Source organism: Trypanosoma conorhini, assembly GCF_003719485.1.
Source record: "Trypanosoma conorhini strain 025E chromosome Unknown Tco_14.4_contig_00464, whole genome shotgun sequence".
Lineage (NCBI taxonomy): Eukaryota > Euglenozoa > Kinetoplastea > Trypanosomatida > Trypanosomatidae > Trypanosoma > Trypanosoma conorhini.
This window is the reverse complement of record NW_021704553.1, coordinates 1-15,255: the sequence shown is the minus strand read 5'-3', so window position 1 is coordinate 15,255 and position 15,255 is coordinate 1. Positions and strand designations below refer to the sequence as shown.

The window sequence follows — 15,255 nt, the reverse complement described above, 5'->3', positions numbered from 1 at the left end:
ATATGGTGTATTGTGCGTATTGCCCTGTATGTTTAATAGTCACTCTTTTTTTTGTTCTTTTTTTCCCCAGCCTGGGGCTGCACTGCATGTGTGAATAAAAGAGGGGCGAGACTGATCCCTGGAAGATGTTTGCCTAGAGGATGAAGACTACACGTATTGGGGCGGGGTGCGCCGCGGCAAGTGCCGGCAGCGCGCCACTGTGGCGGGGCTTATAGTAGTCATTACTAGTAATTTACCCCCCAATGGGCACTGTTGCAGACACCTCCCTCCGTGTGTGGCTGGGCGCACTGCCACGCATTCCATGCCTACACACATCTGCCCTTTTTTTTACCCCCCTTTTTTTTTCTCTTTCCCTTTCACACACATACGCTTTCTTTCTCTCGTGTCGGGGGGGGGGAACTCTATTGCGCCCTGCCCCTGCTTGGTGAGGGATGCGTCGCCCGTGCGGCGCAGATGCGTAGAGAAGCGGATGTCGAAAAGGGAAGAGGCGACACCGGCGCGCCCACGGCGACGGGGCACGTGCGCGTCCTCCACCTGGCGCACCCCCCAAGCGACCTGCGGCTCTCGGAGGCCGCGCGACAGGAGGCTGTGACGCTGACGCTCCCGCCCACAGACGGCGGGGGTCTGGCTGGAGTGACGGTGAACAGCGTGGTGGCGGCGGCCCGGCGGCAGCTGCGCCTGGGCGACGCGGCGCTGCAGCTCAGCCTGCACGGCGTGGTGCTTCCCCCGCAACAAGACGTGGCGGAGATGCTGAGTTCCGTTCCGCGCGCCACCCGCCAGCGCCTGGTGTTCCTCCTCAGCCCCAGCCATGCCGTGGGCGCCGGCGCGAAGGGAGAGGAAGCGATAAAAACGCCAAGGCAGGTCATGTTTGCGGAACCGCCGCTGTCGGCATCACCCACGCAGGCGGCACTCGCGCCCACGCGTAACGGCGAAGCAACACACTCGCCCTCGTTGCACGCCGCAGTGGACGCGGCAAGTGGGAGGGAGTCGCCGGCGCCGCAGTGCGTGTTTTTTGAGTCGTGGCTTCATCCGCACCGCTGTGGCCGCTGCCAACGGGTGCGGGCGCAGCACTGCCTATTTGCACCCACACGCCAAGAACGCCTCCAAAGTGGCATGACTCTGGCGAAGAAAACGACCCGTCCGCAGCGACGCCAGAGCCCAGAAACAGGAGTCGCGTTGCAGAAGTTGGTGTTGCCGTATTATTACGCCGACCCACGGCAGTGGCGGCCGCAGCGTGGTGAACGCTATCATGGGCACAGTGAGACATGCCACGACTTCTGCGCATCCTGGGGCAACCCCCAGCTGTGTCGCAACTGCCAAAGACCCAAGGAGATGCATCAGGTAGATGACAAGCGTGCGGTGGGGCGGCCCTCGGCAACGCCTGCGAGGCGGCAGCGCAGTCTGGAGTCCTCCTTCGTCCACGCTGCTGGGAATACATCCCCACCAGCGTATGCTCGCAAGGCGTGTCCGCACCTTGTCCCGTCCTCGAACAGTGAGTACTGCACGGCGTGTTACTCGCGGCGGGTGAAGCAGATTTCCCAAGTTGAGCGGTGCTCCCCGCTGATCCACGTGACCCCACGGCGGCAACGTGCCTCGCCTGCACGTGCAAAGACGCACAGCCTGGAAGACTGGCTTGCCCTCCCCTCGGCTGAAGAAGGGACCGCGACTGTGAGAAGGGGCGAGGCCCGTAGCCGCGTTAACACGAAGCGAGGCAGGAAGCAGCTCGATGGCGCAGGGCGTGGGAGGGGGTTGACTCTTGTGGAGGCGCGTCCCTACCTTTCCTTTTCCTCCTCCTCTTCCGCCTCCTCTTTTGCAGGGCCGGGGGCGCCCCCCGTGGCGACGGTCCCCAAAAGACGGAATAACCGCGGTGCCGCCGTAGCAGATATCCCCTGGGGCCTTGTGCTGCAGTACACTACATTGGATGAGCTACGGGTGTGTCGGAGTGTTAGTTCCGCCATGCGCACTGCCGCCGTTCCACTTATTCATGAAAATTGCACATACATTCTCAACGTTTTCGATGTTCCACGTCGGAAACGTGAATTGCTCGTACAACATGCCGATCGCTACGCCTCGCTTATTCTGGACGCACTGCGTCAACGCACGCCGTGTTATGCGCCCATGGATGCCGCCACGCATCCTCTTCGCTTCCGCCGCTTCTGCCTCTTGCGCTTTCTTGCGGCGATGCAGGCCTTAAGCTGTGGAAGCGAAGACGGCGTCGTGGAAGCGGCGATTCAGCTAGGGAGAAACCGGGCGTCACCGGCGCCGTCGGGGTATCTCCTTTCTTTTTCTCCGACAGGCCACGTGTTGGCTGGTGGGAGGAGCGGGAAAGGGGGAACGGTGGGGGACGCGTTCGCTGCGCAGGAATTTGCCCACGATGCGGCAGCTAAAACTGCCTTGGTGCCATTTATTAAGAGACTCGCCTGGTGCGACCCCGCCTCACTGTCGCGGGCGGCGGTGCATGGCATCGTAGACGCATTCGAAGCAATTTCCGTGGCAGCAGCGGCCTCCCTGGTGCACCGCTGCGACGATGGACAGCTCACCGAGGTGGGGCGGGACACGCAACAAACGCGCTTTTTCTCACTAGAAGAGTTTTTTGACAAACATGCACTTCTGCCGCTTGTTGACTTTTTGCAGACGGTGGAGGTGGTGGCGCAGATGAAGTGGAAGACGCAGATATTTGTAGGCGCGCACTCCCACGACCACCACCTCCACCGTCGCTTGTGCCATTTTGCCGGGTGACGAGAGGACGCCACGTGGCCCGTGCGCGGAGACACACACAAACACACACCACCGCTCACGCCCCACTAGAGGGGGGGGGGATTGTTGGGAGTTGCGTGGAAGAGCCGCATCAAGGCGTCTTGCTCTCCTCTACGCGTTGCAGCCTTTTTCATTCTTTCTATTGTTTTTATTTTATTGCAGGACGCAGGCAAGTATTTGCTTTGCTCGCATTGGTTTGGCTTTTAAGCTACACACACACACACACCCACAAACACACAGGCACGCACGCGCGCGAGTGAGGGACCGTCAAGGCGGCTTTGCTCACCGAACGGGTTTGGCACGGAGTTCCCGCAGGGAGGGAACTGAATCACGCGGGTACCAAAAAGGGAGTCGGAGCAGAGAGAGAGAGAGAGAGCGGAGGCAAACGGGGGAAGCAGTTCCGTTGCGTGGGAGGGGGGGAGCGAAGCGGTCGGTAGCCCAGGCAAAAACAAGGTGGGGAGGGGGAAAAAAGAAGGCGAGGAAGTGGGTGGACAGAGGGAGGGAAAACAGGACAGAACGGAGGCGGGAAGCGCAGGGCGAGGGGCGAGGAGTGGGCCAGGCCTTTGACCGCAATTCGGCGGAGTGACTGCCGCGTTACTTAATTTGATTGCTGCGTGGCTCTGCCACGTGCTTACTTCTTTGCGCGTCCGCACCCCCTCCCCTCCCGTCAGGCGTTGCGCATGGAACTTTCCTTCGGCACCTCGCTGCTGCCCTCGCCCTGGCGGCACACGGAGCCGGCGTCGCCCGTGGCACGCACCCCTCTTTCCACCCCCGACCGCTTCATCTCCGACCGCCGCTCACAGGACAACGCCATGTCGCACTTCTTCCTCACCACGAACGAGAACACCTTCCCCATTCAGGCGAGCCCCGACCGCCGCGGAGGCTCCGTCTCGCTGATGGCGTCCCCTAGCCGCGGCACGGGCCTCGGCCTCGACGCGGGCGGCGGAAGTGCCGGCGTTGGCGGCACGGAAGGCGCTGGAAGTATTGGCAAGACGCGAAACTTCCCCCTCGACTGTGGCTCCGCCGACACCCCTATGCTGGCGACGGAGCCGTACACAAACAAGCTTGCCCGCACGCTTTTTCCAGACACGCAGTCGACGGTGTTGGGAATTCACAGCCAAGTGCTTCACCAACTCAAAACACCTGAATCTGAGCAGGAGCGTTATCGCAACTCGCTAGGCGTCATCTTTGAGGAAAATCGAGCAAGAAACTTCCGTTCAAAGGCATTTCGCGTCGTTGCACGAGCTCCTGAACGCATCCTTGATGCTGCTGACATGATAGATGATTTCTACCTTCAGCTTATCGACTGGTCGGTGAAGGACGTTCTTGCGGTTGGTTTGCAAGGGGCGGTGTACCTGTGGGACGCCAAGACGTACAATATCACTCGCCTTCCATGTCAGCGCCCCCTTGATGGCTTTTACTGCAGTGTCAGCTGGAGCGGGGACGGCAAACTTCTGGGCCTGGGCACAAACGACGGCTCACTGGAGGTTTGGGACGTGGAGACGCAGTGCATCACGCGACGTCTGCAGCAACACACCGACCGCGTTGGTGCTCTTTCATGGAATGGCAGCGCGATTGCTAGTGGCAGCAAAGATGCCACAGTCCGTGTGAATGACCTGCGCGCCCCGGGGGCGTCGTGGACGCTGCGCTGCCATCAGGAAAGTGTGTGTGGGCTGCGCTGGGCCCCGGACGGCGTCCGCATGGCTAGCGGTGGCAACGACAACCAGCTGCTCCTCTGGGACAGTCGCGCCTTCTCCGAGCGACCGCAGCCCGTGCTGCGCCTCAACAAACACACAGCCGCCGTCAAGGCGATCGCGTGGAATCCGGTGCAGCACAACCTCCTCCTCAGCGGCGGCGGGTCGGAGGACAAGATGCTGCGCTTCTGGAACACCTCAACCGGGGAGTGCATAAACTGCCACAACGCCGAAAGCCAAGTCTGCGGGGTGCTGTGGAACCTCCGTGGCACGGAGCTCGTCAGCTCCCACGGCTTCTCGCACAACCGGTTGACAATCTGGAAGTACCCAACGATGCGGCGCGTGGCGGATCTCACGGGGCACACCTCGCGCGTGCTGCATCTCTGCATGTCACCAGACGGCGAGGTGGTCGCCTCCGCCGCGGGGGATGAAACAATTAGATTCTGGCGCTGCTTTCCCCCCTCTGAAGAGTCTGACCGGAGGAGTTCTCGTCTGTGGGGAGGGCGCGACGCAAGGTCCCGCCAACGTTCTAACCGGAACAGCTCCTCTCCCCATGTGGACGCCTCCCTGCGTGATGAACTTTCGCTGCGCTGAGTTTTAGTGGGGCAAGTGGGAACGAAGAAATGGTGAGACGAGGAAGAGATATCTACCCATCTAAGAGAGATATATATATATATACGGGAATCAAAACGAAAGGATAAAAAAGGTCGGCTTTTCCACAGTTTTTTTTATTTCACGTCTGACGCATCCATGTACCTCTACGAGTGTCTTTCGCTCCTCTCGTTGTTTTTTTCCTCCTTCACCCTGTACTTTCATTTCGGGCGTACTGTATTTAGACGAGAGATGTTTAAAAAGAAGAAGGAAAAAAGGAGCGGGGGGCCGTGCGCCCCCATTGCACTGGAAGGGGGGAGTGGGAAACGTCTGTGTGTGTGTGTGACTGCCTGTGTGCTTCGTTGCCACATTCTCGTTTGCGCTGGTCTCCTCATCCCTCTCTCTCTCTCTTTCTTTCTCTCTCTTTCTCTCTTTTGGTGTTGTTTCCTTATTTTCTGCTTCGGGGCTCGCGTAGCACCACCGGCTGCAGTGAAGCACAAAGGGAGGCATACTTCAGGCAATACGCGCATCGGCAAGGCGGAGCCCGCCGCTGCGGAGTTACGTATCGTCACGAGTAGTCGCAACGGATGTTGTCGCGCATCAAGAAGCAGCAGGCGGAGGCGCGCGGGGGCGGTAACCAACCCCACGGCTCTGGTGCTGGTGGGGGTGTTTCCGCAACGGCAAGTAGCGAGCCCGTCGCAATTCTACGCCTCAAGAAGGACCTGGACAACCTGGACGGCATCCGCAGCAAGGTGGAAATTCCCGACCCCTGCAACCTGCTGCGGATGAAGGTGACGGTGAAGCCGTCGTACCCGTCCATTTGGCAGGGCGGCATCTTTGAGTTTGCGCTGGAGTTTAGGGAGGACTACCCGTACGAGGGGCCGCGGGTCCGGTATTTGGGCCCCTACCGCATCTGGCACCCAAATATCGAGGGAGACGAGTTTAGCGACACCGAAGGCGGGGTGAGGGGAGGTGTGAAGCATAGCTGGGGAGTGTGCCTGAGCTTTCAGACCGACTGGAAGCCGACCATGAGTCTGCGGGATATTGTTGTTATGCTGGAGCTGCTGTTTCAGGACCCGAATCCCGATGACCCGCTCCACGGCACCGCCAAACAGGCGGCGCAGATGATGAAGGATAATCCCGCGGGGTTTAGAGAAAAGGCGCGACGATGGATGCAAGGATTTTACATTGAGTGACTCACCCTACCCCACGCCATTCAGGCATCTGCCGCGTCGCCTGCTGCTGTTTGTGAAAAGGCTCGGCACTCGAAATGCGAAGAAGAAGATGATTTACGCTGCAATAGACCGTAGTTTTGATAACTGTGCGGGTTTGGGTTTGTTCGTTTGCCCGCCTGCTTCTCTTGCCGCATTTACTATCGGCGCGCTCCAGGTAGGATGAACCCCAATGGTCGGTTGACCTCAGCGAGCAGGAGACGGATGCATTCCGCCTCTTTCTGTGTGCACCTGCGTGTCCACTTCTGTTATTGTCCACGATTCCTCTTTTTTTTTGTTCTCTTTCTGTTTGTGGCTCTCTCACTCTCTCTTTCCCTACACTATAACCAATTCCTTAACTCTCTCTCTCTCTCTCTCCACTGCACACAAGCTGTTGGGCTCTGTTGCGGCGTTACACTGCAAATACAGAAAGGGAGAGGGGTGTGCGCGTCTCCTTTTAGATCCGCCACCACCACCCTCCTCCTCCCCGCCCGCGCCTTTGCCCAGCACCACTAGCACGCGCGTTACCACGACATGGCGGAAGAAAAGTCTGGGTCCCAGTCGGGCGACACCTTCCCCAGCGCGCCTTTTGCTGTGGGATTTACTCGCCCCAAGTCGTCCGGTACGTCGTACACGAGCGCAGGCGGTGGAGAGGCGTACTTTAACCCGGCGGATTTATGGAAGTACGTCGTGCAGTACTTCCGCGAAGAAGCGAGCCGGCAGGACGCCTCTGCCGTGACTATGGTTGGGCCAGACTACCACTTCCGCCCGCCGCAGTGGATGGAGGACAAGAACGTCTCCATCGATGGCACACCCCTCACGGAGGAGGAGCGTCGTGCACCGAACTTCTGGCAAGCAAAGTACCGACAAGAGCTGGATGTGGGGGAGGCCATTCAAGAGGTGAAGCGCGTGAAACGGATGGAGTCGGCGCACGACGTTATAGGTTCCATTGCCTGGGTTGGTCGTAGGCTGGGATGGATGGAGACCTTAGACGAGGAGTACGCACGGCAGAAGGTGAAGGCGCGCTACCGCGCGCTGGAAAAGAACATGGAACACGATGAGCAGGAGCGAGCGGAGGGGCGTCCGGTGGGGGCTCGCAAGGTGGGATTTACGACCCCGTGGAAGGTTATTCTTGAGTCCGTGGAGACCGGGCAGCCCATCGCAAAGGTGGCAAATGAGTACCGACCCAGTGTGGATTTTTACGGTCTGGACCCCTTTCTAGACTCTGCACCCTCTCTCATTTGGTTCACTACAAAGTGTGGAATTGCCATGGGTATTGCGCAGGGGATGGTCAAGGCCATTCAGGCGATAAACGTCGACGTGCAGTTCCTCAACGCCTCGGGCGTGGGCGTCCTATCGATTCTTAACATGTCAGTCTTTGCAAGTGTCGTGAAGTGGGGCGGCAACTGCGCCCTCTTCTCCGCGGCGTTCTGCGTGGGGGACCGTCTGGCGACAATGACCAAGCACAGGCTGCTTCCGCCCCACGACGCACGGCGGCGCAGTACGTCAAATTACGTCATGGGCCTCGCCATGTCAGGTGCGACAGTTGGCGTCATGCCATGGTGGATCCTTGGCGATGTCAGTCTTGCACTTCGCCTGGGCGCCTCGGGCTTTTTTCTGGGCGGCTGCTTGGGCCTTGGTGTGGGCACCGTCATTAGTCGCTTGGTTGCCCTCAATACCGCACGTCTTGAGGCAACAAACAGGGAACTGCGGCGCTACGAGGCGCTGATGCGGCGTCAGCGCAAATGGGCGGACGGAGAACGTGAGAAACTGCGAGGCCAGACGTTGGTGTGGTGGTAGACCCGGCGGCGGTGGTGGTGTCCCCGCGGCGCGTGCAGGACGAGACGAGGCGTGGCCGTGGGTGGTGCGAGAAAGACTGCGTAGGAGGGGTGCAGCGGAGATGGAGGGAGGAAGCTCAACGACCACAGCGAAGACAGAAAGGAGCACGTTTGGTTTTCTTTGCGCGGGGTCCTTCATGGTGTGCGTGGCGGCTTGTTTATTATTAATATTTGCTTCTCTTGCGTATTTTCTTTCTCCCGCCCTGCGCGCCGTGGAAAAGGAAAGGAAACTGTGGTGGAGCAAGTGATGAACAAACAGTCGTCCGCAGCTGCCGTCGCCCTCAAGCGACACTGTCATAGCGTCATTGACGCACTTGGCGCAAGGAGTCCGCCGGAGGCGTTTCTTTTCCGCGGGAACGCCTACTTTGCGCTGGGGCAGCCGTATTTTGCCGTCGCGGACTACAACACGGCGGCGCAGGTGCTGCAGCTCTCCGGTCGACATCAGCGACGTTGCTACGAGGCGCTGGCGCACTTCCCGGCCCACCAGGTTGGCACCTATCCTTCCGACGACTCCCACCTCCACCTTTACGTGCATCCGTACTTGAATGGAAACTGCGAGGTGGCGAAGGTAGACGCGGCGGTGGGACGCGGCGTAGTGGCCAAAGAGAACATTTTGCCGTGCTGCGTCGTGGTGCGTGGCGCGGAGCCCTGGCTACGCTACCCAACAGATGACGGGCTCTGCGCCTTTTGCACGAAGCCCCTGCCAGAACGCTTCTTCACGTGCAAAAATCCCAACTGTCACGAGGAGTACTGCAGTAGGGACTGTAGAACAATGGCTCTTTCCCTTTACCACTCTCGCTCGTGCGGCATTGAAGGGCTTCAGGCCCTTGAACTGGACATGTATACGCAGATGAAGGCGGCAGAGACGAGTACGGCAAAGAATGCGGCGGCTGCGCAGCTTCTCATGTTGCGCGTCCTGGCTGTCTCGCTGCAGCAGCAGGTGATTCCGTCTGCCCTGAGTGAGCTACGCATCCTCTCTGGCCGCTTGCTGTTTAGTCCCAAGGTTCTCTCCGAGTCGTTTCTGGAAATCTACGAGCGATTCACCCGCTCCTGTCACACCACCACCTCCATTTCATACGAGGAAATGATTGGCGTGTTGGCGCGCGTGACCGCAAACTGTTTTCATCGCGAGACATGTGTCGAGTTGAACCTTGCACGCTCCATGCTGAACCACTCGTGCGCCGCCAACGCCGCGGAGGACCCAACTTCGGGGGAGGTCAAAACAACGCGGGGAGTCGCACGTGGGGAGGAGATTACCATCAACTACTACCCGCAGCTAAAGCACCTGGCGTTCGCGGAGCGCTCAACGGAGCTGGAGCGCCGCGGCTTCGTGTGCCGCTGCCCACGCTGTCAGAGGGAGCAGAGGAAAGGGGCGGAAGGGCGGGAGTGAAGGGAGGAACGAGGAGGGGGGAGTGCGTTAGTAGTGGTGGTGCTTCCCCGTCTTTGTATCGCAGCTTGGGTTATCGCGTCGTCGTAGCCGTTGTTGGTGTTTCGATTTCTTTTACATGGCGTTGGGGTTCTATCTCTCTTTCTTTCTCACTTTCTCTCTCTCTCTGTGGGTGTTGCCGCGGTTGGGCGAAAAGTGGGGCGTGCCTTGGGGCTGCCACTGTGCCTGTTGTGCTTCATCCTCATTTTCCCCACCTCTCTTTCTTTGTATTGTCTTTGCGCCCCCTTCCCGTTATATGTGTGTGTGTGGGAGATGCAGCCCAGCTGCAGTGCGTAGACGGTCTGATGCTGAAGACAGTCCTACTTCTGGACGGCAGTGAGGCGATGGACAGCTCCGCCGATTACCTGCCCACGCGGCTGCTGGCGCTGCGTCCTCAGCTGGGCAGGTTTGTCCACACTTACCTCGACGCCAACCCGCTGGCCTCGTTGGGGGTCGTCGTGATGCGGGACGGGGTGGCGCACCGCCTTAACCCCTGCACCACCAACGCCTCGGACATCCTCCAGGCGTTGGAGGTAAAGTACTTCCTCTTTGGCGGGTCTGGGGCGATGTCGCTGGAGAACGGGCTTCGCCTGGCCCTCTCGGAGCTCGTGGACCTCAAGCGCATTGCCAGGCGTGTGCGACAGACCGACCCCGACAGCGGCGGCAAAGAGGCGCGAGAGGAGCCCGCGGCGCGGCTGCGAATCCTTCTCGTCTCCTCCTCCGTCACCATCATCGACCCCCATGACGTGTTTGGGGTGATTAAAATGTTGGCAAAACTTCGCGTGCGTGTAGACGTGATTTCGTTTTGTGGCGCCGTGCACGTGTTTGAGGCGGCGGCGACGGCCACCGGTGGGTCGCTCTACACCCCCATGAATTACGACCATCTCACCGAGGTGCTGGGGCGGCTTGCGGCCCCAGACAAATCGCACGTTTGCCAAGAAGAGAAGCCGACGCTGATTCCGGTTGGATTCCCGTGCTACGTTGAGCGCAAGGAACCGCAGGAGGGCGGCGGCGGCGGCGACTACGGCGGAGTCACAAAGTACCTTGCATGCCCGCAGTGTGGGCTGATGCAGACGTCCATTCCGTCCACCTGCCCGCTCTGCAAGTTGCTGCTCTGCAGTGCCCCACTGCTGCACACCACCTTCCTTGCACACAATGAACTTTGTGCGGCTTCCAGCAACGCGGGCGATGCAATGGAGGAGGCACGCAAATTCAACGGCGATGCTTCTGCCTGGCGATGCTCGCTGTGTCAACGTGGAATGCTGGACAACGACGGAAAGACACTTGCTTTGCAATGCAACTCCTGCCGTTGCATGCGTTGTGCTCGGTGTGAAGCATTTGTTCGGGAGAGCATCGGTCTTTGCCCAACCTGCATTGCCGCTCCACTATAATTGGGCGAGCCAACCTCAGCGGGTAAGGAGCTCGACGCGGCGTAGGCCTTCTCCCCGTGGGCATGTTGTACGCGCCGCGAAGGTGTGTGTGTGTGTGTGTGTGAACGATGGAACTGTTTGGTTCTTGGTGTTTCTTTTACTATTATTGTTACTAATGTGCTTCTTTCACGAGAGTTTGCGCGGGCGTGGAGTTTTGTAGTTTGTTGAATTCCATGTTCTCTTTGGTCCCTCGCTCCCATCCACGGGCGGCTCGCACTCGCACAACAAGGAAGCCGATTTTTACAGCTCTGCCGTCGTTACATGCATAGCGGGGTAGGGGTGTGTGTGTGTGCGTGGTAGAAAGCGAGCCTGGGCATTCCTTCTGCAGTTTTGCCCTTGCCTCGCTGCTGCCTAACGCAGTAGGCGGCTTCACTCTGCTTGGTGGCCCGGCATGTTGCAACCAAGTCGATTCCTCGCCACCTCGTCGCTGTTGTCGCCCGCGGCGTTGGTCCCGTCCACGTGGAAGACGGCCCCGTCTGGGTGGCATCTCGTTCCCCACTCCACAGTGGAGGCGCAGCAGGAGTTGTGCGTGGCCAAACTCTTCTCCTTTTTGAACCATGGCGCCCAGTACGCCTTTCTTGGGCAGACCATGGCGCTTGCCGAGGAGGTTCACTGCATCCCGCGCCTGGAGTGGTTCTACACGGAGCTGTACTTCACGCTGCCGCCCACCCCTGCCGCGGAGCTGCTGGCGTGTTACATGAACGACCAGGAACGTCTACGCTGCGGGCTGCGCAACCAGTCCCCTGGGACGAGTGCGTCGGGGATTCAGTGGAGTGCGGAGCTGCATCGACGGGTGGAGCAGCGCGCGACGGAGGATTTCTGTTGGCTCTTGACGGCGGATCAGCGAAAAACGGAGAAGTTTCTGCAGGAAACGTACGTCCAGTGGCATCACCGGGCCGACTATTTAGTCACACGCAAGAGTCGAGAGAAGAAGGAGTTTCGCCAGGACCTGACGCTTCAGCAGGTCATACAAGAAGGCCAGGAGCGGAAGCGACGCATGCAACGACGACGATCGCGGGTGGAGGAGCAACAGAAAGAAATTGCCTCGGGAAAGGCAACGGAGTGGGATAATTTCACCCATGATGTGCTCCCAAGGGAACTCCGCGAGGCGCTGGATCGCGAGAGCGACGGGATGGAGGACGTGCGTCTTTCTCGGGCGGGGACCGCCACCGGCGGGTGGAGTCGTGGCTACCGCACGCACCCAAACTTTCGTTAGCCAGCGCTCCAGAGGTGTGGAATTGCACGGCGGCGTTGGCGGTGCTTGTTGTGCGTGGTGGATGCATGTATTCCCTCCTCGCTTGAGCCACTTGCGTGTGTGTGTGTGTGTGAGTGTATGTGCATACATAAATGCATTTACATTTTAATGTGACCTGCCGCGGACTGTTTTGAGTCAGCGCTCCTGTATTATTATTATTATTGTTACTATCCCTCCTCCCCCTTCCCCTCCTTGTTTTTTGTTCGCTTTTTTTTACTCCGTTTTGGGGAGGGGTTATAGCGACAAATGCGCCTTGCAGGGGTGCTGCGGGGCTACCGCACGGTTCACCCAAAAAGTCTCCGGGAGGCCCCGCTCGCGCTGGCGCAGTTGCACCGTGGAGCTGAGCGGAAAGGCACAGGGCCGATTCTGCTCGAGGACCTGGACGGTGTTGCCCGGATGACCCCGGAGTTTGCCGTGAGTGGTCGGCAGCTGTGGAACTCCACAAAACTGCTGCGTGAAAATCGACACCTGCGCCGCTCCTCCCAGGCATGCGTGGTCGGCGGGGCCGATGCCATTCGCCGCGCCTGGCGAGAGTACAAGATCCAGCCGCACGTTGTGTATGTCCCAAACACGGAGCCCGCCGTCCCCGCGTGGTGCCTGCAGGAGGAGCTTCCCAGCTGCGTCGTCTGCTGCTCCCCTGTCGACGTCAATAAAAGTTTGCTCAGTGCCGAAAGGGGGGACGGCTACGCGGCGGAGTTTCCCATCCCCACTTCCCCCTCCTTGGAAGCTTTTGTAGGCCCTCAGAAACTCACACGACTTGCCTCCGCCTTGGTGCTAGTGGGCCTGCGAATTCCTAGCAACGTCGGCGTGCTCATTCGAGCTGCGGTGGACATGGGATTCGAGAGCGTCATCCTTGATGACTGCGTGGATCTGTTTCACGAAAAGGTCCTTCGCGCCAGCGGAGGGGCGGTGTTCGCACCAACTCTCAAAGTGTTTGAAACGCGAGGCGCATCCGCTTCCCTCTTGAGCCGCATCGCACTTGAGCACCAGCTTTTGCCCCTGTTAGCCGTGCCCTCGCAGACGGCCGAGCCCGCATTTAATGTGGCCAAGCGCTTGCATGAATCCAACGCGGCGAGGCGGCAGAAATGTGACGCCGGCGCGGGTGCAACCAATGCCCATTTAGGCCCCATGCTGATTTTAGGCTCCGAGTCAAAAGGCCTTGAGAGCCTTGCGGGGGAGTGGACGGTACCGCACCGTGTGGTTTCCCTCCCGTTGCCGAACTCGTCCATCACCTCCATTAACGTCGGCGTGGCTGGGTCGGTGCTCCTCCACGCCTTCCGCCCCGCCGCGGAGAAGCACTACGCCAGTTTGTCGGAAATCGCCCTCCAGGAGCCCGCCTCCGCCGCGGCAGGTCAGCTGCGTCTCGCCGAAGCGGAAGCGGAAAGAGAGGGAAGAATGAGCGGATGAGTGCTGCGCTCTTAACTTCCACCACCACCACCACCACCACGGCCTTGGCAGCACCAAGCAACTGCGGCCCGTGAGGAACCATCGGGGGCCACCTGCCGTCCCTCGCCCGCCCGCGAAGGCGCGGCCCGAGTAGAGCCTCCACCTGTCAGCCGGTCACGCCTCCCAGGGGTCCGGCTGACGGCCGTCGCGTAAGTGGATCATCCACAGCGCTGGCGCTGACACCCCGTGGATGGGCTGAGTAAATGCTGCCTCACTTTTGAGTGTTGTTCACAGTACCGCGAGCCGACCTCATTCTCTAACAATCTCTGCTTCTCTAGAATCGCTTTGCACACGGTCGCCTTTTAGGCATTGGGGAACCAAAGGGGGAAAAAAATGTCTCAGAAACGTGAGGGTTAGCTTGCTGTCACATGCGGATAGGGCTGCAACCCCCCGCACTCCGACGCAGGAGAGCTTCATTGCATTGCAGGCTCCACACACACACACACACGCGCGATCAGGCGCACTGTGAGCAGTGCAGTGCTCGCACCCAAACAAGTCCTAGCAACCACACTCGGGGGCAGCATATAAGTAGCGCCAGAGGAGCAAAAAGAAACGAAGGGGACCTCTTGCGGCGGCGCTTGAACCTCAACTACACGCGATCTCGTTGGGATTCCCCCACGGACGAGGAGTGTAGGTGGCAACTCTGCTTGAGGCGTGGGGCCACAACGGCGGCCAAAAAATAACGAGCAGAAGAGTGTTCTTCTTGGGCGACCAAGTACTTTTCGCGGCGCTAAATAAAAATAAAAAAGAGCAAGCGGTACTCCACCGAAAAGAAAACCGACGGACATGTGGGGTCGCGTTTGTGGTCTCGAGGAGAAATGAGTCGAAGGGACGCACGATCACCCGGAACGTTCCTTCGAGAACGACACGTATGAACATCACTTGGGGGTCGCTTAAGTCGGTTGCTGGCTCGAACTGCGCTTGTTACTGGGGGACGCGCGGGGGGACAAAGAAAGCCAAAAGGGTGATGAATGAGCGTCAGGAAAGAGGGCTTCGTGGAGGAGAGATGCGCGAAGACTGGCAACCTCTCCACTGTCTACCCTCGCATGTTTTGTTGTGAAACCGGCACCGGAACCCGCCCTGCATTCCTGAATGCTACCACGTCGGGAGGCGTACCGACTCCATTCCTTACATTAATGCGGGCAACTGTCGCGACCTCTCGTCGATGTTGTTATTTTTTTTGTCCCACCTAATCCACGGATAGGGATTTCGTTCGCAGCAGGTGCTCGGACGCGAGCGTGACGTCTCTCCTCGGGTAGCTGACCGGCCATGGCTCGTGGTGCCTCGACGGGGACTCGCTGCGGGTGAAGCAGCGGCCGGAGGGCAGCGAGTCGGAGGGCGTCAGCGGCGTGTGTGCGCGGGTGCGGTGCGGGGAGGGCACGGTGCAGGTGAAGCAACTCGGCAACGATGCGTGGCACGAGTGCCCCGAGGGCGGCTTCCTCTCACCTGCGTCCACGTCCGTTGACTTTGCGGGTGGCACGATCAAGTGCCCCAAGTACGAGGAGGTGTGCACCATCATCCCCGCTGGCAGGAGTGGCGTCAAACTTGGTGGCACAGACAACGACAATCAGGGACCTAACAATAATTATGGCCCCGATGGCAATGGC

General features: G+C 59.6%; 9 protein-coding genes across 9 annotated transcripts, besides 11 other annotated features; 8 read left to right on the top strand and 1 right to left on the bottom strand.

Annotated features, from left to right (window-relative positions):
- Positions 1 to 453: 453 nt before the first annotated feature.
- On the top strand, positions 454 to 2,739 carry Tco025E_06689 (uncharacterized protein; the record flags this gene model as incomplete). Its single annotated transcript, XM_029373564.1, has 1 exon — positions 454 to 2,739. The coding sequence occupies one exon, from the start codon at positions 454 to 456 to the stop codon at positions 2,737 to 2,739; it is 2,286 nt and encodes a 761-aa protein (XP_029226336.1).
- Positions 2,740 to 2,967: 228 nt separating this feature from the next.
- Positions 2,968 to 3,005: a microsatellite.
- A 106-nt stretch (positions 3,006 to 3,111) lies between these two features.
- Positions 3,112 to 3,133: a microsatellite.
- A 304-nt stretch (positions 3,134 to 3,437) lies between these two features.
- On the top strand, positions 3,438 to 5,045 carry Tco025E_06688 (putative cell division cycle protein; the record flags this gene model as incomplete). Its single annotated transcript, XM_029373563.1, has 1 exon — positions 3,438 to 5,045. The coding sequence occupies one exon, from the start codon at positions 3,438 to 3,440 to the stop codon at positions 5,043 to 5,045; it is 1,608 nt and encodes a 535-aa protein (XP_029226335.1).
- A 325-nt stretch (positions 5,046 to 5,370) lies between these two features.
- Positions 5,371 to 5,399: a microsatellite.
- A 29-nt stretch (positions 5,400 to 5,428) lies between these two features.
- Positions 5,429 to 5,475: a microsatellite.
- A 154-nt stretch (positions 5,476 to 5,629) lies between these two features.
- On the top strand, positions 5,630 to 6,238 carry Tco025E_06687 (ubiquitin-conjugating enzyme E2; the record flags this gene model as incomplete). The annotated part of the gene is made up of 1 exon (XM_029373562.1): positions 5,630 to 6,238. The coding sequence occupies one exon, from the start codon at positions 5,630 to 5,632 to the stop codon at positions 6,236 to 6,238; it is 609 nt and encodes a 202-aa protein (XP_029226334.1).
- Positions 6,239 to 6,552: 314 nt separating this feature from the next.
- Positions 6,553 to 6,631: a sequence feature (GA-rich).
- A 156-nt stretch (positions 6,632 to 6,787) lies between these two features.
- Positions 6,788 to 8,053, top strand: Tco025E_06686 (uncharacterized protein; the record flags this gene model as incomplete). The annotated part of the gene is made up of 1 exon (XM_029373561.1): positions 6,788 to 8,053. One exon carries the CDS (start codon positions 6,788 to 6,790, stop codon positions 8,051 to 8,053), a length of 1,266 nt encoding a protein of 421 aa, XP_029226333.1.
- A 285-nt stretch (positions 8,054 to 8,338) lies between these two features.
- Tco025E_06685 (SET and MYND domain-containing protein) lies at positions 8,339 to 9,481 on the top strand (the record flags this gene model as incomplete). The annotated part of the gene is made up of 1 exon (XM_029373560.1): positions 8,339 to 9,481. The coding sequence occupies one exon, from the start codon at positions 8,339 to 8,341 to the stop codon at positions 9,479 to 9,481; it is 1,143 nt and encodes a 380-aa protein (XP_029226332.1).
- Positions 9,482 to 9,609: 128 nt separating this feature from the next.
- Positions 9,610 to 9,646: a sequence feature (GA-rich).
- Positions 9,647 to 9,822: 176 nt separating this feature from the next.
- Positions 9,823 to 10,908, top strand: Tco025E_06684 (DNA repair and transcription factor protein, TFIIH complex, SSL1 subunit; the record flags this gene model as incomplete). Its single annotated transcript, XM_029373559.1, has 1 exon — positions 9,823 to 10,908. The coding sequence occupies one exon, from the start codon at positions 9,823 to 9,825 to the stop codon at positions 10,906 to 10,908; it is 1,086 nt and encodes a 361-aa protein (XP_029226331.1).
- An 82-nt stretch (positions 10,909 to 10,990) lies between these two features.
- Positions 10,991 to 11,011: a microsatellite.
- A 327-nt stretch (positions 11,012 to 11,338) lies between these two features.
- On the top strand, positions 11,339 to 12,163 carry Tco025E_06683 (uncharacterized protein; the record flags this gene model as incomplete). Its single annotated transcript, XM_029373558.1, has 1 exon — positions 11,339 to 12,163. One exon carries the CDS (start codon positions 11,339 to 11,341, stop codon positions 12,161 to 12,163), a length of 825 nt encoding a protein of 274 aa, XP_029226330.1.
- Positions 12,164 to 12,255: 92 nt separating this feature from the next.
- Positions 12,256 to 12,285: a microsatellite.
- A 64-nt stretch (positions 12,286 to 12,349) lies between these two features.
- Positions 12,350 to 12,373: a microsatellite.
- Positions 12,374 to 12,448: 75 nt separating this feature from the next.
- Positions 12,449 to 13,609, top strand: Tco025E_06682 (putative RNA methyltransferase; the record flags this gene model as incomplete). Its single annotated transcript, XM_029373557.1, has 1 exon — positions 12,449 to 13,609. One exon carries the CDS (start codon positions 12,449 to 12,451, stop codon positions 13,607 to 13,609), a length of 1,161 nt encoding a protein of 386 aa, XP_029226329.1.
- Positions 13,610 to 13,627: 18 nt separating this feature from the next.
- Positions 13,628 to 13,649: a microsatellite.
- Positions 13,650 to 14,079: 430 nt separating this feature from the next.
- Positions 14,080 to 14,096: a microsatellite.
- A 741-nt stretch (positions 14,097 to 14,837) lies between these two features.
- Positions 14,838 to 15,167, bottom strand: Tco025E_06681 (uncharacterized protein; the record flags this gene model as incomplete). The annotated part of the gene is made up of 1 exon (XM_029373556.1): positions 14,838 to 15,167. The coding sequence occupies one exon, from the start codon at positions 15,165 to 15,167 to the stop codon at positions 14,838 to 14,840; it is 330 nt and encodes a 109-aa protein (XP_029226328.1).
- Between the last annotated feature and the right edge of the window lie 88 nt (positions 15,168 to 15,255).